The sequence below is a fragment of the Hemiscyllium ocellatum genome, chromosome 16 (genome assembly GCF_020745735.1).
Source record: "Hemiscyllium ocellatum isolate sHemOce1 chromosome 16, sHemOce1.pat.X.cur, whole genome shotgun sequence".
Lineage (NCBI taxonomy): Eukaryota > Metazoa > Chordata > Chondrichthyes > Orectolobiformes > Hemiscylliidae > Hemiscyllium > Hemiscyllium ocellatum.
In genome coordinates this window covers 31,645,350-31,666,978 of record NC_083416.1, presented here as the reverse complement: position 1 = coordinate 31,666,978, position 21,629 = coordinate 31,645,350, and the positions used below count along the sequence as shown (strand labels likewise).

General features: G+C 41.5%; 1 protein-coding gene across 2 annotated transcripts in view; it reads right to left on the bottom strand.

The window, feature by feature from the left end:
• Positions 1–21,629, bottom strand: part of stk10 (serine/threonine kinase 10) — a 111,168-nt gene that overhangs the window by 70,555 nt on the left and 18,984 nt on the right. For both annotated transcript variants that reach the window (XM_060837104.1, XM_060837106.1), the window contains exon 2: positions 10,167–10,331. In XM_060837104.1, coding sequence (XP_060693087.1) covers positions 10,167–10,331 — 165 coding nt within the window. The remainder of the gene's footprint in view (positions 1–10,166; positions 10,332–21,629) is intronic.

Here is a 21,629-nt window from a genome sequence, read left to right as displayed (position 1 = left end):
GAGCTGCTGTACCTTCCAAAACTTAGATTCAGCTGTCAGAGAAAATACAGTAGAAAGAATGCAAGTCATCCTCGCAAATGGTGGCCTGAAGCAGCTGCATGCTCACCCAGTGAGTGGCCCCTGCAGAAATCGGCATTTATTTCCTCCTCAGGCTCTTAACTAATCAGGAAGCAGCACATGAGAAAGGAAGGTTCACAATCTCACTTACTTGCTACCATTACATGCATTATTTTACTCCCTAATCCCTTCTTCCCTGAAAGCTGTAACTTTCACATCTCATCCCTCAGATACCATTTCCAACCAAAAACCCAAAAAACTAAAATTAATCTTCATATTCGAAACTTACATCAATATATAAAAAGGAAGTGGCAGGGGAATGTAAACAGAAACAACACAAACTTTTATTCACAAATATCTTCCTCAAAAAGTATGAAATGCCTTCGGCCAGCTTTTTTTAAAACCATTTTATCAAACCATTTTATCATTTCATCCCAGTGCATAAAAGAAAACTTGCAGTCAGCAACCAAAAAGCTTACACACAGTTTATAGTTTATTTCTTCTTTCGGGAAGAGACAGACCACTCCCGATGCCTTTGCGAGAAAATGTCAACGTATACCAAGATTAAAACAAAGCAGGTTGTGGGAGAAACCATGCACTTTCATATAAAGCACTAATTAAACAGCCCTTCATCAATTCCAATCTGAATGAGTCCAGCTAAAAACTGAAGCGTGGCAAGAAAGCATTGATGGATACATCCTATACAGCATGCCTGAATTTCATCTTCAACTTTGTTCTTCCAGAGGTGAAAACTTGACAGGTCGCCAAGTTAGCATAAAGAAACTGCTTTACTTAAGCCAGGAGTGAGAAGGGGTTAGTGATAAGAAATTGTAAATACCAAGGCTCCAACTTGAAATTTTACAAATTTTATTGACAATTCAAAGTTTTCCATCAAGTTATTTATAATTAGAGATGATGCTGCAATAAAAATCCTTAAAACCTGTGTAAAGATCAGTGATAATTCTCAGCGATAGTCACACCTGATTGAGATGGCAGAAGACTAGAGATTGGCTAATGTAGTGCCGCTATTTAAGAAAGGTGTAAGGAAAAGTCAGGGAACTATAGATTAGTGAGCCGGACATCGATGATGGGCAAGGTGTTGCAGGGAATCCCCAAGGGACAGGATTTACATGTATTTGGTAAGACAAGTACAATTAGGGATAGTCAACATGACTTTGTTCATGGGAATTCACGTCTCACTAACTTGATTGAGTTTTTTGAATAAGTAACAAAGAGGACTGACGAGGGCAGAGCAGTGGACATGATCTATATGGAATTCAGCAAGGTGTTTGTCAAGTTTCTTCATGGCAGTCTGGTTAGATCACATGCAATATAGGGACAACAAGCCATTTGGATACAGAACTGGCTCAAAGGTAGAAGACAGAGGGTGGTGGTGGAGGGCTGTTTTTCTGATGGAGGCCTGTGACCAGTGGCATGCAACGAGAATTGGTGCTAGGTTCACTACTTTTCGTCATTTATATAAATGATTTGGATGTGAACGTAAGACATACAGAGTCATAGAGATGTACAGCATGGAAACAGACCCTTCGGTCCAACACGTCCATGCCAACCAATCTCGTCCCACCTGCCAGCACCCGGCCCATATCCCTCCAAACCCTTCCTATTCATATCCCCATCCATATGCCTCTTAAATGTTGCAATTGTACCAGCCTCCACCACATCCTCTGGCAGCTCATTCCATACACGTACCACCCCTTGCATGAAAGCGTTGCCCCTTAGGTCTCTTCTATATCTTTCCCCTCTCACCCTAAATCTATGCCCTCGGGTTCTGGACTCCCCGACCCCAGGGAAAAGACTTTGCCTAATTATCCTATCCATGTCCCTCATAATTTTGTAAACCTCGATAAAGTCACCCCTCAGCCTCCGACGTTCCAGAAAAAGAGCCCCAGCCTGTTCAGCCTCTCCCTGTAGCTCAGATCCTCCAACCCTCGCAACATCCTTGTAAATCTTTTCTGAACCCTTTCAGGTTTCACAACATCTTTCCGATAGGAAGGAGACCAGAACTGCTCGCAATATTCCAACAGTGGCCTAACCAATGTCCTGTACAGCTGCAACATGACCTCCCAACTCCTGTAGTCAATACTCTGACCAACAAAGGAATGCATACCAAACGCCTTCTTCACTATCCTATCTACCTGCGACTCCACTTTCAAGGAGCTATGAACCTGCACTCCAAGGTCTCTTTGTTCAGCAACACTCCCTAGCAAATTACCATTAAGTGTAAAAGTCCTGCTAAGATTTGCTTTCCCAAAATGCAACACCTCACATTTATCTGAATTAAACTCCATCTGCCACTTCTCAGCCCATTGGCCCATCTGCTCCAGATCCTGCTGTAATCGGAGGTAAACCTCTTCGCTGTCCACTACACCTCCAATTTTGGTGTCATCAACAAACTTACTAACTGTACCTCTTATGCTCGCATCCAAATCATTTATGTAAATGACAAAAAATGGGGGACCCAGCACCAATCCTGGTGGCACTCCACTGGTCACAGGCCTCCACTCAAAAACAACCCTCCACCACCACCCTCTGTCTTCTACCTTTGAGCCAGTTCTGTATCCAAGTGGCTAGTTGTCCCTGTATTCTGGGAGATCTAACTTGCTAATCAGTCTCCCATGGGGAACCTTGTCGAACACCTTACTGAAGTCCATTTAAAATCACATTTACTGCTCTGCCCTCATCAATCTTCTTTGTTACTTCATTAAAAAACTCAATCAAGTTTGTGAGACACAATTTCCATGCACAAAGCCATGTTGACTATCCCTCATCGGTCCTTGCCTTTTCAAATACATGTACATCCTGTCCCACAGGATTCCCTCCAACAACTTGCCCACCACCGAGGTCAGGCTAACCGGTCTATAATTCCCTGGCTTGTCCTTACCACCCTTCTTAAACAGTGGCACCATGTTTGCCTACCTCCAGTCTTCCGGCACCTCACCTGTGACTATTGATGATACAAATATCTCAGCAAGAGGCCCAGCAATCACTTCTCTGGCTTCCCAGAGTTCTCGGGTACACCTGATCAGATCCTGGGGATTTATCCACCTTTACCCATTTCAAGACATCCAGCACTTCCTCCTCTGGTAATCTGGACATTTTGCAAGATGTCACCATCTATTTCCCTACAGTCTATATCTTCCATAACCTTTTCCACAGTAAATACTGATGCAAAATATTCATTTAGTATCTCCCCCATTTTGTGGCTCCACACAAAGGCTGCCTTGCTGATCTTTGAAGGACCCTATTCTCTCCCTAGTTACCCTTTTGTCCTTAATATATTTGTAAAACCCCTTTGGATTCTCCTTAATTCTATTTGCCAAAGCTATCACGTCCCCTTTTTGCCCTCCTGATTTCCCTGGTAAGTATATTCCTACTTTGTTTATACTCCAAGGATTCACTCGATCTATCCTGTCTGTACCTGACATATGCTTCCTTCTTTTTCTGAACCAAATCCTCAATTTCTTTAGCCATCCAGCATTCCCTATAGTTACCAGCCTTCCCTTTCACCCTGACAGGAATATACTTTCTCAGGATTCTTGTTTTCTCATTTCTGAAGGCTTCCCATTTTCCAGCTGTCCCTTTACCTGTGAACATCTGCCTCCCATCAGCTTTTGAACGTTCTCACCTAATGCCGTCAAAGTTGGCCTTTCTCCAGTTTAGAACTTCAACTTTTAGATCTAGTCTATCCTTTTCCATCACTATTTTAAAACAACTAGAATTATGATCACTGGCCCCAAAGTGTTCCCCCACTGACACCTCAGTCACCTGCCCTGCCTTATTACCCAAGAGTTGGTCAAGTTTTGCACCTTCTTTAGTAGGTACATCCACATACTGAATCAGAAAATTGTCTTGTACACACCGAACAAATTCCTCTCCATCTAAACCTTTAACACTATGGCAGTTCCAGTTGATGTTTGGAAAGTTAAAATCCCCTACCATAACCACCCTATTATTCTTACAGATAGCTGAGATCTCCTTACAAGTTTGTTTCTCAATTTCTGACTATTTTTGGGGGGCGGGGGGGGTCTATAATACAATCCCAATAAGGTGATCATATCTTTCTTATTTCTCAGTTCCACCCAAATAACTTCCCTGGATGTATTTCCAGGAATATCCTCCCTTAGCATAGCTGTAATGCTATCCCTGATCAAAAATAACACTCCCCCTCCTCTCTTGCCTCCCTTTCTATCCTTCCTGTAGCATTTGTATCCTGGAACATTCAACTGCCAGTCCTGCCCATCCCTGAGCCATATTTCCGTAATTGCTATGATATCCCAGTCCCATGTTCCTAACCATGCCCTGAGTTCATCTGCCTTCCCGGTTAAACCCCTTGCATTGAAATAAATGCAATTTGAATTTATTAGTGCTACCTTGTCCCTGCCTGTCCTGACTGACTCACTTCTGTTCTCAGATCGATCTCTTTCCTCAGTGTCTCTCTGGGTCCCTCCTATCAGGAGAATGTTGTGAAACTTGAGGGTCTAGCTACAGGGTGAGGCTAAATAGGCTGGGACTGTTTTCCCTGGAGGATCAGAGGCTGAGAGGTGACCTTCCAGAGGTTTATAAGGTTATGAGGGACATGGATAGGGTGAATAGACAAGGTCCTTTCCCGGAGGTGAGGGAGCCCAGATTTGGGGGTGTAGGTTTAAGGTGAGAGGGGAAAGATTTAAAAAGGGACCTAAGGGGCAACCTTTTCACTCAAAGGGTGGTGTGCGTATGGAATGCACTGCCAGAGGAAGTGGTGGAGGCTGGTACAATTACAACATGTAAAAGGCATCTGGATGGACATATGAATAGGAAGGGTTTGGAGGGATATGGGCCAGGTGCTGGCAGGTGGGACTAGATTGGGTTGGGATATCTGGTAGGCATGGATGGGGTGGACTGAAGGGTCTGTTTCCATGCTGTACATTTCTATGACTTTATATCTTTCCCCTCTCACCCTAAACATATGCCCTCTAAGTTCTGGACTCCTCAATCCCAGGGAAACAACTTTACCTATTTACCCTATCCACGTCCCTCAATTTTGCAAACCTTGATGAGGTCACCCCTCAGCCTCCAACGCTCCAGGGAAAACAGCCCCAGTCTGTTCAGCCTCTCCCTAAAGCTCAAATCCTCCAACCCTGGCAACATCTTTGTAAATTTTTTCTGAACCCTTTCAAGTTTCACAACATCTTTCTGATAGGAAGGAGACCAGAACTGCAAGCAATATTCCAACAGCGGCCTAACCAATGTCCTGTACAGCCGCAACATGACCTCCCAACTCTTGCACTCAGTACTCTGACCAATAAAGGAAAGCATACCAAACGCCGCCTTCACTATCCTATCTACCTGTGACTCCACTTTCAAGCAGCTATGAACCTGCACTCAAAGATCTCTTTGTTCAGCAACACTCCCTCGGATCTTACCATTAAGTGCATAAATCCAGCTAAGATTTGCTTTCCCAAATTGCAACACCTCGCATTTATCTAAATTAAACTCCATCTGCCACTCCTCAGCGCACTGACCTATCTGATCAAGATCCCATTGTAATCAGAGGTAACCTTCTTCGCTGTCCACTACACCTCCAATTTTATCATCTGCAAACCTATGTTCACATCCAAATCATTTATGTAAATGACAAAAAGTAGAGGACCCAGCACCAATCCTAGTGGCACTGCACTGGTCACAGGTCTCCAGTCTGAAAAACAACCCTCCACCACCTTCTGTCTTCTACCTTTGAGCCAGTTCAGTATCCAAAGAGCTAGTTCTCCTTGTATTCCGTGAGAACTAACCTTACGAATCAGTCTCCTATGGGGAATGCTGTCGCATGCCTTACTAAAATCCATATACATCATGTCCACCACTCTGCCCTCATAAATCCTCTTTATTTCTTTTACCAAATAAAGACATGATTTCCCATGCACAAAGTCATGTTGACTATCCCTCATCGGTCCTTGCCTTTTCAAATACATGCACATCTTGTCCCCTAGGATTCCCTCCAACAACTCGCCTACCACCGAGGTCAGGCTCACTGGTCTATAGTTCCCTGGCTTGTCCTTACCACCTTTCTAAAACAGTGGCATCACATTAGCCAACCTCCAGTCTTCCAGCACCTCACCTGTGACTATTGATGATCCAAATATCTCAGCAAGAGGCCAACAATCTGTTTTCTAGTTTACCAGAGTTCTCGGGTACACCTGATCAGGTCCTGGGGATTTATCCACCTTTACCCATTTCATGACATCCAGCACTTCCTTCTTTGTAATATGGACATTTTGCAAGTTGTCACCATCTATTTCCCACCAGCCTATATCCTTCATATCCTTTTCCACAGTAAATATTGATGCAAAATACTAATTTAGTATCTCCCCCATTTTCTGCAGCTCCACACAAAGGCCACCTTGCTGATCTTTGAGGGGCCCTATTCTCTCCCTAGTTACCCTTTTGTCCTTAATATATTTGTAAAAGCTTTTTGGATTCTCCTTAATTCTATTTGATGCTGTCATACAGTTAATCGGGGAGTACTCTTGATTTCTACTTTGTAGATGGTGGTTCGGCTTTGGGAAGTCAGGAGGTGACTTACTCAGAAGATTCCTAACCTCTGACCTGGTGTAATTACAATATTTATCTGACAAGTAGAGGTCATGGGCAATATATTGAGAATTCCAAATGGTTACTTGCATGAGAATCAGAAGGCAATCGGGATGTGTGCCCAATGCTAACAAATGGGACTAGAGATTTATTTGGGATATCTGGTTGGCAAGGACGAGTTGGACTGAAGGGTCTGTTTCTGTGCTGTACATCTCTGACTCTGATAGGCAACATGTCAGTATCTACTATTTTTTATTCATTTGTGGGATCTGACGTCACTGGCTGGCCAACATCCATTGCCCATTCCTAGTTGCCCGTGGGAAGATAGTGGTGAGCTGTTTTCTTGAACTGCTGCAATCCACTTGCTGTGAGTTGATCCACTATGTCTTTAGGGAGGGATTCCAGGATTTTCACCTACTAACCGTGAAGCAATGGAGACATATTTAAGTCAGGATACTAAGTGACTTGGAGGTGGTGACGGTCCCATGTATCTACTGCCCTTGTCCTGTTGGATGGAAGCAGTCATCTGTTTGGAAAGTGTCTGAGGATCCTGGGTGAATTTCTGCAGTGTATCTTGTAGGTAGTACACCCTGCTGCTACTGAGCATCAGTGGTGGATGGATTTCTGCCATGAAGAATTGTCTACTTTGATCTTCTATTCACTGTTCGCTACTCCCTTTCAATCTCTGATAACTGTACTTTTAGCTGTTTAGCCTCCATGCTCTGGAATCTTCTCTCTAACTCTCTCTACCTTGCACTCTCCCTTTAAAGCAATACAATGTAGCAAGACATTCATCACCTATTGCAATGTCTTTTTATGCAGTCTCCATCAGATTCTGTCTGATAAAGCTCCTCTGAACGGTGTTAGAATGTTTTACTGTATTAGAAAAAGTGTTATTACAGATAAATGGCCCAAACCCCTTCACGGAAGCATTAATAATGGTCTCAAAGGAATCACAATACAAAGATTTGGAAAGCACTGGTTGGTGCAGCTAAATATATGGTAGTAAGGTCAAGTATTTAAAACCAGGATTTAGAACAGATCAGTACTGGGGGTGGGTTCAGATATTGCAATGGTTTTAGTACGGTCTTACATTAGAGATGTTTTGAGAGAGCTGGGGCCACAGAAGAAATTTAAAATAAGGTTGATTCTTTTAAAATCAAACATCACTGTTTGAATGTAGATTAGCAAAGGGCTGATGCACGAACAGGGCTCAATGTGAGATAATTTACAGGACAGACAGTGGACTGATAGCAAGAAGAACATTAGAAAGTCATTCCTAGAGAAAACAATGGACTGGATGAGCATGTCCAACTGAGCTAAGACAGGGGTAAGGGAAGAATAGAATTATGGACATATGTAAGAAGCAGGTGTTGGATTAAGGTTAGAGGCTCAGGTCAAAGTCACAGAATGTAAATGGTCTAATTCAGCCTGAGTGACCAGAGTCATCAGCATGACTCAAACCTCAGATATCCTATTTAGTCATTTCATCCACCAAGATGATTTACACAATATTTATTGCTCACAAAACTAAAGTTCATTACTACACTCTGTTACTAATTTCAAATTTGCCACTTTTTTTTTGCTCATGGCCATGGAATAAGATATGGAACCGAGTTACCTTTATTCAGCTGTCATAAAGATTTACCACCATCAACAAGAAAACATCGGTCTTGGACTTGGTTTGAATCGTCAAAAAACATGAAATTAATTTAGGAAAACACAAATTAAATCTTTAAGTATTCATTTTATATGTCTGTCTTGTGGTCTGTACATTTTGTCACAAAATGTTTTGTCATTAATTTGAAAAACTCCGATATGCTTGAAAGTGAATTTCTTCCACATTTGTGCCTGCATAGTCCAGATTGAGTGTTGATTTGATTAGACTTACAGTGTGGAAACAGGCCCTTCGGCCCAACAAGTCCACACCGACCCGCCGAAGCGCAACCCACCCATACCCCTACATTTACCCCTTACCTAACACTATGGGCAATTTAGCTTGGCCAATTCACCTGACCCGCACATCTTTGTGACTGTGGGAGGAAACCGGAGCACCCGGAGGAAACCCACGCAGACACGGGGAGAACGTGCAAACTCCACACAGTCAGTCGCCTGAGTCGGGAGCAACGGGATATCCGTGTTACAACAATTTTAAAAATCCAGTGTAAAGGGCATACACATGTATGTGCACTTTAAAACTGCAAACTTTCGAATACAACTTGTAGAGGATTTGAGAGCACAACTCAGACAGAGAAAAGAATGTTTTTCACAACCATCAGGCAACCAAAGTGCTTTCCTACGGTTAAAGTACTATTGAAAGTAGTCATGATTCTAACAGAGAAAACAGGTCATTTACACACAGAAACCTCCCACCAACAAACAATTTATTCAAAATATTGATTGAGAGATAAATACTAGCTCTAACACTGAAACATTTGATTGGTAGGCCTTCTACCAGCTTAAACATTTGCACCTTTCATTAATTATGCAAAATCCTAATAGTAGGTACGATCTACAAGCTGCACTCGATTAACTTGTCTCCAAAAGCTCCTTTCAAAAAACCATCTTTCCCACATAGAACAGACAAGGGCAACTTACACAAAGGACCTTAACTTCCTATTTGTTCCAAGTCAGGAGAGAAATATCCACGTTTGATATTTCTTTATTATCAAGTTAAAATTCTTGAGCTCCTTTCCCGCCTCAGGCGACTGACTGTGTGGAGTTTGCACGATCTCCCCGTGTCTGCGTGGGTTTCCTCTCACTGTCCAAAGATGTGCGGGTCAGGTGAATTGGCCATGCTAAATTGCCCGTAGTGTTAGGTAAGGGGTAAATGTAGGGGTATTGGCGGGTTGCGCTTCAGCGGGTCGGTGTGGACTTGTTGGGCCGAAAGGCCTGTTTCCACACTAAGTAATCTAATCTAACAAAGTATCTACACCTCATGAACTGCAGCAGTTCCAGAAAGCATTCACTATCAATTTATCAAGCAGAACTAGGAATAGGCAATAAATGCTGGCTGATGGATAAACACTGGCTGCAGTAATTGGAATAAGTGCTGTGGAGTGTTAAGTGATAGGAAAGTTTGGTGAAACTGAAAAGAAACTACAAGATGTAGAAAAATCTGGTGCTAACATCCAAGTATCTGCACAATATAACATTGAGGAAAGAGAACCAACTCCTAGATATTAATGAGATATGGATGTTGAAATGGATGTGTGAAGCAATGGAAAAGCTTGAACAACGAGTGAACTATTTGTTCAGTTTTAATTCGGTACGAGTTCAGGTAGCTCAAAAATCACCAGTGTTCTGCTGTACCACGTTCAATTGATAATAATAATTTACTCAAAACATGACCACATTTCTGTGGAAAATAATTCAGGAAGATAAAATATGAACAATTTAAGATAACACACACTCATCTTTCTGCAGCCTTCATCAGCATATTATCAGGGACTGACAGCATGATCTCTATCTACACCACAATAAATAATAACCTCTTCAAAAAAAAAAATCCTATATCTTACCCATAACTTATTCTCATAAAAGAAGGCATCCAACTGTTTAACAATGTAAATATGGTTGCATGAGGCCAGGATCTCGATTTCTACCATGTAATCTTCAAGCTCTTCTTCACTCTTCACCTCAATAACCTTTGCAGCCGCCAACTCTCCAGTCTCTTTGTTTATGGCCTGGAAGAGAAATAAAACTTATTTTCATCCATGGTAACTACGTAATGAAAAGATGATAAATACAAAATTCACTCAACACCAGTTCACATTGCTAAGTTGAATCTGTATAAGATTTTAACATCTACATAGTGACACTGTATGCCTGCAATTTTATTGCACAGTTTCCAAAGCAGCAATGGTATTGTGTGGAAAAACTAGGCCAAAATTTGTTGTAGCTGGTGAACAAAGAACACCCATCTTGACCACACATTTTGTGACATTCTGTACTTGACGTTGCTACGAGTTACAGTTCAAAACAGTGCTGTACCATTTGGGTCTTGAATGAATAATGCAAGGAACGTGTACCACCTTGAAGGTTCATTAATGAATAACACACTGCCTGCAATAGGAAGTGCCAGTTAGAGAAGTGAACACAATGCCAAATCAGGTACTGAAAAGCCCAGAGCCAAAAGCAAGGGAAAGATAAATTGGAATGAAAAAAAGACAAAAAAAATTGGTTTTAAATTGCAAATTTTTACAAAGTTATTAGATTCCACAAGTGTAATAGTTCATTTTCAATGGCAGCGAGATTGTTTGGCTGTAAATAAGACAATGTTCCATTAAAAAAAAGCATCTTGTGACTGAAAAGTGTAAATCCTAACTTTGCATCAAATCTAGTTTATTATTACATGAACTAGATTAAGCACTGCTGCCTCTCAGCACCAGGGACCCAGGTTTGATTCCAGCCTTTGGTGACAGGCTGTGTGGAGTTTGCAACTTCTTTGTATCTGCATAGGTTTGCGCTGGGTGCTCCAGTTTCTTCCCACTGTCCAAAGGTGTGCAGGTTATACGGATTTTCATGTTAAATTGCACTGTCCGTGGATTAGCCAGAGGAAATGCTGTGTTACAGGAATAGGGAAGGGGGCTGGGCTTGGATAGGATGCTCTTCAGAGGATTGGTGCAGACTTGATGGGCTGACCAGCCTATTTCTGCATTGCAGGGATTCGAGGATTCCAACTCACCAAGGTCAGAGAATTCATATCATTCAATGCATTTGAATTGGGAGCCAGAAAGCAAGATGCCATTTTTGCAAAACTGCTAGGGAAGCAGATCACAGCCAGCAACATCTCAGTGTCACGTGAAACTGCTCGTCTGTCTTTACTGAAATTTGCTAACCAATTTGCAAAAACTTCATGAAACACTGGTTCAGCCTCAGCTGTAAAATTTTACCAACTCTGACTGTCACAAGGTCTTGTATTTATCACCTGCACCTTTTACATGTACAGCATTGGAAACAAAATGGAAGATAGATAGGAAAAATGAGACTAGCATCCCTTAAAGCAGATATGGTGAGGAGGAATATTTAATACAAGTGCGTAAAACTGTGAAGGACTTCAATAAAAGTATAGAAGAAAATTTGTTTCGGGGCAGACTTTGTTGGCTGCGCCACAATTTATTACCCATCCCTAATTACCTAAAGGGCAGGTTGAGTCAACTACATTGATCTAGAGTCACATGTAGGCCAGATCAGGTGAGGCCAGTAGATTTCCTTCCATAAAGATCATTATTGAATCAGACAGGTTTCAACGACAATAGACAGTGGCTACAAAAATCACCATTAAACTAGCTTTTTAATTCCAAATTTTTTATTATGGAATTCAATTTTCACCAGTCATGATAGAATTCAAATCACTGTCTCCACAGCATTAGCCTAGGATTTTGGATTATGGCTACACTATTTTCTCCCGTCAATAAATGCCAAACACCTTTTAATTCTCTATTTTTCCCCAATATCGTATGACTCATTGATTCCATATTGTATACAGCACGGTCATGAAGGATGCAAGCAGCGTGGAGACGGCATGGATTGTGGGTGAGGGTTGGACAGGCCTAGAAGCCTTTAGCACAACTGAGTCAGAACTCCAGACAATGGAAACGGACCCACAAGCCCAACTCACCGTGGGCGGTACGGTGGCACAGTGGTTAGCACTGCTGCCTCACAGCGCCTGAGACCCGGGTTCAATTCCGGACTCAGGCGACCGACTGTGTGGAGTTTGCACGTTCTCCCCGTGTCTGCGTGGGTTTCCTCCGGGTGCTCCGGTTTCCTCCCGGAGTCCAAAGATGTGCGGGTCAGGTGAATTGGCCATGCTAAATTGTCCGTAGTGTTAGGTAAGGGGTAAATGTAGGGGTATGGGTGGGTTGCGCTTCGGCGGGTCGGTGTGGACTTGTTGGGCCGAAGGGCCTGTTTCCACACTAAGTAATCTAATCAATCCTGCTTTCCTCACCAGAGTGAGGATATTCAGAGTTCAATTTTATAAAAACATCTTTGAGTCAGCATACTTCTCAGCTCAAGCTTCCTGCCTCAAAATGTAAAAAAAAATTGCTTACCATTCAGCAAGAGAACCAGAGATGAGAGAAAGAAATATATTTTTAAAATGTGACTAGATTTGATCCGAAACAGTGCCTGGATGATGCACTGTAATCAGATTCAATAACAACTGCCTCAGTGGAATGGATGACCATTTGAAAATTAAACATTTCTCAACAGCAGGAGGGGACATGCATGATTAATTGGGAGCTCAGAGACAAAAATGGGACAAATGGCCTCCTTTTCTGCAGTATTACAATTTCCTGAAAAGCAAAGAGGAGTGTCATTGTCATTTACTTTAATAGTAAATTCCTTTATATTCTATTCTACAATCTTGGTCAGCACCCATCACAGGTAGTGGCAATCTGTGGTTCATGATCAGATGGACAGACTGCAATTTGTTTTAGCTCACCAGAAGGCACAGAGTACAGTTCAAGCGCAAAAGTCAGCAACCTCAGTTTGCAATCACCATTGCAGACCTGTCCCAGCTGATGAACATCCATTGGTCAGAAACTAAAGCCAAACATTGAAACCTAAAAGCAACTGTGTAAAGAGAGTTAACTGTAAGATACTAATGCCCATTTACCAATTTAATGCATTTAGCTACCTTCTCTAGTGTTTCAGTAGCTCAGTGTTTGATCCCATTTATCTCAACCCTACCCTTCCACCAGCTCTAAAGTAATGGATATGATTCATTTAACAAATAAAACCAAAAGTTAACATTTCAAGGCAGTACCATAACAATATTGTATTGTCAGAAGTGCAACCTTTTGTGAAATATTAAACCAAGGTGCTGTTAACTGACCATACCCACTCCCGACACTGTCTTACTCTTCTTTCAAATACCACAATGTCAACAAATGAATCATTGTTGGTCTTTACTGTAAATTGACTAATGTATTTGCACACATAACAAAGGCAGTGAATTTGTTGCCTGTAAGCAGCTTTTGGACATTTTAACAATATAAAAAGTTATAAACATGCAAGCTCCTTACTGAGACACGCTGCTTGAAGTGAAGCTGCAATTATTAGCAAGTATTAAATTACAAGTCCAACAATCAAAGCTGTTAACAGAATAACTCAGATCATGTGAATAAGCTCAGTTTACTTTTTGAAAATGCTTCAGAGAATCTTATGACTACAAAATTAAAGCCTTTACCATATAGTGAAAAACTTGCTCCTTTACAGGACTTCTCTGTTAGAATGAATTACCAGCATTTGTAGAGATATGCAAGTACTGGACTCTCATTAAAAGCAGGAGAAAGTGAGGACTACAGATGCTGGAGCTTAGAGTCGTGAGTGTAGTGATGGAGAAGCACAGCAGGTCAGGCAGCATCTGAAGAGCAGGAGAAACAACATTTTGGGCATAAGCCCTTCATCAGAAATGAGGCTTGTGGGCCTGGACTGAGAGATAAATGGGATAGGCGTGGGGATGGAGGGAGGGGGAGGTAGCTGGGAAAGCGATAGGTGCTTGAAGGTGAGGGAGAAGGTGATAGGTCAGAGGGGGGAGTGATGGACTGATCGGGAGGGTGGTGCTGAGACGGAGGCTTGGGACCGGGATAATGTGGGAGGTACGGGAAACGAGGAAGCTATTGAAATCCACATTTATCCAGTGAGGTTGCAAGATCCCAAGGCGGAATATGAGGCATTCCTCCTCTGGTGGTCGAGGTGGCCCCAGACCTGCATGTTCTTGACCGAGTGTGAGGGGCAGTTGAAGTGTTCAGCCATGGGGCGGTGGGTTTGGTGGGTGAGGGTGTTCTGAGACGATCCGCAAGAAGGCATCCTGTCTCCCCAATGTAGAGAGGACCACATCGGGTGCAACGAATGCAGTAGATGACATTGGTAGAGGTACAGGTAAACATTTGACAAATGTGGAAGGAACCCTTGGGGCTTTGGATGGAGAGGAGGGGTGTGGTGTGGGTGCAGGCTTTGCACTTCCTGCGGTGGCAGGGAAAGTGTCCAGGAGTGGGTTGTAGTGAGAAACGCAGCAGGCCAGGCAGCATCCGAGGAGAAGGAGCATCGACGTTTCGGGCATAAGCCCTTTTTCAGGAAGAAGGGCTTATGCCCGAAACGTCGATTCTCCTACTCCTCAGATGCTGCCTGGCCTGCTGTGTTTTTCCAGCACCACATTTTTCAACTTGATACTTCAGCATCTGCACTCCTCACTTTCTCCTAGGAGTGGGTTGTAGGATGGTGAGGGGTGCGGACCTGATGAGGGAGTCACAGAGGGAATGGTATTTTCGGAACACTGATAGGGATGGGGAGGGAAATATATCTCTGGTGGTGGGGTCCATTTGGAGGTGGCAAAGGATGATGCGCTGGATGAGGAGGTTGGTGGGGTGGAAGGTGAAGACTGGAGAGTTCAGTCCTAGTTGCGTTGGGAGGGGTGAGATTCAAGGGTGGTGGTGCGTGAAGTGGAGGAGATGTGCTGGAGGGAAGGGAAATTGCAATCGTGGAAGGAGGCGGCCATCTGGGACTTTGAGGTGGAGTTAGTCATCCTGGGAACAGATGTGGCGGAGATGGAGGAATTGGGAATAAGGGATGGAGTTTTTACACTAAATAAAGTAGGAGGCGGTGCAGTCTGGATAGCTGTGGGAGTCGGTGGGATTGTAGCATAAGTCTGTGGTTAATCGGTTGCCAGACACAATGATGGAGAGGTCCAGGAAGGAGAGGGAGGTTTCCGAGATGGCGCCGGTGAATTTGAGGTCAAGGTGGAAGATGTTAGTAAAGTTAATGAACTGTTCACTCCTTGTGGGTGCACAAAGCGGTGCTGTTACAATCATCGATATCATGGAGGAACAGGTGGGGGGGTTGTGCCAGTGTAACTGCGGAAGATGGACTGTTCCACATTTCCAATGACTTGGACTTTAAAGGTAACAAGTCTTTGGTTATATCCCTTTACTTATTACATAGGCATGAAATAAATACGTAATGGGTCAATAGATTTTCCAATGCTAGGAAGACATGATCTATATAGCAGATTTATTTTGAGTGCATGAGCTGATCAAAGGCAAAGTCAACAAAACTCAGACTTTGAAAGTTGCTATAGGAAGGAGCAGAACAGAGTCCGCTAGATTGATCAGCCAGACAATTAATCCTTTATTACTTTGTAGAGAATGCAACTGAGTTTTGTCTTTTGCACCACTGAAAGCAAATTTAATTGTACAATTAGAAACATAATTTGATACAGCAATTTCTCATTAAATATCTTCCTGTTTGAAAATGTGCTTGAGCGCACCAAGATTAGCCTGTTCAGAACACTTTGTTGCTCAGGACTCATTTCCTGTTTAAAGCTCCACCTGGAAACTGCACTTGGAGGCCCATATGGGTATAAATAGCAGAATTCCTTCTTCATTACAGACAGTGGTATTCACTCACGACCGTTTTACTAAAAAACAAACAGAATAGCCATCATAATTTCACCAGGGTTTCACAAGCATGTACCTGAGATGAGAAAGTCTAGCTCAATTGGGAAATCTCAAACTCAATTTGGGGAAAAAAGGAGTTTGTGTTGGATATTATTTGCAACTGGTTGAAGTAGTATTTTTTTGTACGTTGTTGACTTTTATAGCAATATTTAAATCAAGTTTGAGATGGAGGGGGGGCTGGAAGAGAGTGCGAGCGCGAGACAGGGAGAGCAAGCGAGAAAGTACGAGAGCATGAGAAACAAGACGTGAAATGCACAGATTAAACTAGCACTGAGTGTGCCAGAGTATCACAAGCCTGGCTTTCAATTATTTCCTCATTTCTATCCAGTGCGGCTTTGTGTGTTGTTTGGAAAGCACACATTTGTTTGAAGAAACTGTTTAACTTAGGGGTGGCCATTATCAACAGAGAGTGTGCATGCAACACATGGCCTTGAAGGAGAAGAGTGCACTAAAGGAAGGGATTTTCCAGTTTCTAGAATCAATCCGCATCTGATATGACTTCTACCATTAATTTTAGGAAATTAGCATTTGCATTGTACATCAGACTTAGCTTCACATTCATGGGCTTATATTCTCTGACATCTTGTCTGAACGTCATGCCTTTTGAGTCAATCCTGCTGACTGTATGCGAAGGAGTTGAGAAGCAAGATAGTTTAGACATGGCAGGCTGCTGTCACTATTATTAAAAAGGTTTTTACAGATTAGCTTACCGGTTAAGTCACTCAACCCTATTTATTCCTGTACATTTACTTCTCTTTCGTGCCATTCACTTCTGCCTTTCCCAGTGCTGTTAACTCAAGTCACTGGTTTTCACTATGTTGTGATTTGTTATTGTAGTAAACAGGCTTTTCATCTCTAAAAAGGATGTGGACTTGGAATTTTAGAATAGCCCAATTTAATATGCTAAGTGTTTGAGGAGACTGTTGAACACGGATGGTCATCATCAACAGACAGAATGCAACACAAAGGGCTTGAAGGCAAGGAAATGGCTCAAGGAAAGATTTTCAATGGGCCTGTAATGAGTATGGCGCTTGTTCCTGATTCAAACTGAAGACAGGATGAAGTTCTTTGGCAGCAGATGGGCATATACAGTAAATGTAGGGTTTAATAAATCCTATTGTATGTAAGGACAGTACTGCTTTCGAGGGGAGTAAGAATAATTTCCAAGAACAGGAATACTCATTACGCAATTAACAGGTACAGATACATTTTTAATACATCAGCTTCAAAACAACAAATCACATTGAATGATGATTTAGAACTGCCTTCAAGTTCCACCATAATGACTAAACAGTGAGGAGATGAAGGCCTGGGCATGGAAAATTAAGCCACCATTAGCCTGAAAAAATTAAAACAAACAAGTTTTTATTTGTACTGTCTTAGACGTTGAGACAGTGCACAAGTAATCTAAAATTTTTTTTGGATCCTTTACATTATAGGGACATTTAGTTATCAAACTTGAAACATGCAAAGGGCAAGTGCTTTTTGGGTGAAAAATTAAGAAATTGGTAAGTCTGAAGTCATCATGAAATCTGCAAGTACAGAGAAGTGTTAAACAAAAACAAACCACAATCAAGCCAGGATGTGGAGGTGCCAGTGTTGGACCGGGGTGGACAAAGTTAAAAAATCACAACACCAGGTTATAGTCCAGGAGGTTTGTTTGGAAGCACTAAGTTTTGGAGCGCTGCTCTTTCATGAGGTAGCTGTGGATCAATGGAGTCAACAGCAGTATCTGCCACTGAAACTTTAAGAAAAATGTTTGGAGAGGAGAAAGCTAACCAACAAGGAAAGAAAAAAAGCATCAAAAGGTTAGACCAATCAAACAATAGATTTTAGATTCCAACAAGTGGGAAAGGTAGAGAAATCAAAGCCAGGGCTCCTGGGATGAAGAGGGAAGTACAGAAAGTTATAATAAAAAATAAAATGGAATGCATGACTCAGGAGTTGAAAATCGGAGGAGGATACTGGGAAATCTGACTGATTTGAATGGATAAATTAGCTGATCTGAATGGCAGGATACACAAGGACTAGTCTTCAATTTACAACCTTCCTTGAAGGATGTGCTAAAGGATTTGACTGTAGGAAAGCTGGCACTATTAGTCAAGAAAGGGTGCAAGAACACTCCTAGTAACAACTTTGTCAGTATAACTGAAGTTTCAGAGAAAATTATCCTAGGGGAAAACAAAAATCAACAGGAACTTAGGAAAATGAGAGTCAGCATGGATTATAAATGGCAGATCACATTTAACCAATAGAGTATTTTTGAGGAAGTAATAAAGATGATTCAAGAAGGGAATGCAATAGATGCTGACCATATGGATTTTAAGAAAGCTCTTGACAATGTACCAAATAAAACTCTGGTGAACCAATTTGAGGCTCATGCCCGATGATCAGCTCATTGCTTTTCAGCTAATGGATGGTGAATAGCAGCATTACCCAAAGATCAGGACAAAGACCATTTCGGAATAGAGAGTAACATTTCAAAATAGAGGTGAGGCTGATGAGGATAATACAAATACTGCTGAATAAGTAGAATTTAATAGAAGTATAAAGTGATTAATTTTAGCAGAATGGCTAAGAGGGGCAACATACATTAAATAGTTAGAGCACATAGGGACAGAAAGGCCTGGTAAGGTGGCAAAAGATATTGAAGTTAAGCTTTGGAATCTTGGGCTTCATAGATAAAGGTACTAAGTACAAAAGCAGGGAGATATGAAATTCTGTAATATCCTGGTTAAGTTACAACTAGAGTACTGTATTCCACAAGGAAGTGAGGATTTTTGAGGGAGTGCACAGAGGATTTACTAGAACAGCATCAGAAATTAGCCATAAGCTAAGATTGGAGAAGTTGGGGTTATTCGCATTGGAGAAAGTAACTCGAGGGGAGAATTGATTGCAATGTTACACAATTCAGTTTCAGATGAAGCAGACAAAAATAATCTCCTTGCCCCCATGGAAAAATGCCTGAGGAAAAGATAGATCTAAGATTTTGGACAAATGATATGGAGTGACAGTGCAGAGGATATGACCAAGAACTTACATACAATGAAAGGTAAGGACTTGAAACACCAGGTAGAGGATGTGAATGATACAAAAGGAAACTGGATGGGCATGAAGAAATAAAATTGCAACATTACAGGGATAGAGCAGGGAAAAGAGATGAACTAGATTGCTATCCAGACAATTAGTATAGACTCAGTAGACTAATTGGTTATCTTCTGTGGTTTCATGGTTCTTCTGACAGTGCTTTAATGTCAAAGGCGTAGCCTTTCAGTGCATTGAATGGCTACAAAACAATGACAATACTATACTATTTGATAGATCCATGGATATTTCTAAAATAGCCCATTTACTTGCACATGTTCCGTACTGACAGAACAAGGCACTGTTTTGTTTTGCAAATAGCAAGATAACGTCAGACAGTAATTTTTGAATTGTTAGATTATTTCATAAATTCAGCAGAAGTTGGAATCGGCACTAAAGAAGCTGCAGCAATGAGCAGATGGCAATGGCCGCTGCTTCATGCTTTTTGGACGTGTTGTTTGGTACTGTATCAGGTCTGAAAATGTGTTCCTGGAAAAGCGCAGCAGGTCAGGCAGCATCCAGGGAAAAGGAGATTCGATGTTTTGGGCATAAGCCCTTCATCGGTCTGCATGAGGTGTTCTCAAGTCTGTAGCAATATAATAACTTTATTAAATCCAGGGAGAGAAACTCCAGGTATTTTACTACAATTCGAGGTAATGGATGCAGAATGCAATTCCATGCTCATGACAGACGAAACACGATGCACTCCAAAAAGAATGATTTCCTGTTTGTCAAATCTCAATGAAAAAGTAAGGAACGTGACGTGCCAAGTTGCTCAATGATAACATGTGCCTGGCTAAATTGGACTACCTGGCAGAGATGTTCTGTGAAAGTATTATGTTAAAGAAAACTAATCAAGGTGAGAACACATTTTTTGTGCAGAATTCAAGTGATAGAATTGATGCATTCAAAAAGAAACTACAAACGTGGAAACTTAGAGGATGGGATGGTAGAAATTACGGACATGTCCAAGTTCCTAAACTTTCTCTTTCAGAAAAAAAAAGTTGACTAGAATGAGATCAACCAAATCTGGCAGTGCACCATTCTGGTCGACACAAGTAACTTAACATTTTCTGGAGTTCAATAGAACTACATACTCTGCTAGTGCAGAATATCAAACTACCATCTTTTGTTCCAAAGCTATTAGAAGAGCTCATGGCCATTTTATCAGGCAAGGGAAAGCAACTGGATTAATTTTGGTCAAAATGTTCTGATGAGTACTGGAGTATTGAAATTGTTGATCCAACTTTGTACAATTTACTTACACACAGCTAGATTTTTCACCAATAACAGCAATGAAAACAAAGTAGCAGCTAGGATGAAAAATGACAATGACTTGCATGCGTTTGTCCCAGAATTATTACTCAGCATAAATGTCTTGTCTTTCATTAAGAAAAACAAAATTATAGACATAATTATACAACTAATTTTTTTTATATATACATTGTGATGCAGTGGGTTCACAGAATTGTTAGAACATGGGAAGGGGCTCCAGAACAGTTGGAGTTTTGTCCCTCAAGTTACTAAAGCAGAACTAACAGAAGGATTATTTTCTGTTTTTCCCACTAAACAAAAGTGTTGGGGGAGAAGATGTAATCATTTTGCTTATAAATAAATAAATGCAGATAAAACCCCTCTTCAGAGTAAATGCTTGGACCAATCGGAGGCTGCAGGTAGGCAGACTGCAGCCAGGACATTGATGCCACTCAATGTTCTACAATTCACTCATTTTTAGAAACAAATTGAAATTCTGTGAAATTAAGACGAGTACACAAGCCAAACCGACAATTGTAATTTAAACTAGCATCCATGACATATTCAAAATAGCAATTTTTCACTTTAACCCAAAAGTTTTTAAGTTAGCCTAAAATACGAGAATATCTCATGTAGAGAAAGAACAGCTGTGTTGAGAACATGAATACAAAAATTCACATTGCTGGGAGTTGGTACATCACTGAACCCAGATGTCACACATTCTAGTTTGCTGAAAAATGCAAAGAAAGATAGCATAGACATTGGTCATAAATCTTGCAATCTTTGTCAGATGCAGCTGTAGTGCTCAAACTGAAGACTACTATGTAAAGATAGAGGGAAAACCAGGAAACAGTAGACCAGTGAGCCTTACACCAGTGGTGCTACGGTATTGCTTATCATGGACAAAATTGTTTACTTTGAGCAACATGGATCAAAGAAAGCCAAAGACAAATCGAGTCCAATTTTAAGCCCAACTTGCTTTAATTATTTGATTAGATAATAGCTGATCAACACAATGAAATGAAGATTGGCTTCCAGACGTCCAGATAGTGCCAAAGTGTCACACAGGAATCTTATTAATAACATCAAAGTACAAAGAATTGAGAGAAAAGTGGCAAAGTGGATAAGGGCAATGAATGATGGCTTAAACAGTAACATCCACATCCCATAAGTGAATTTTAAAAA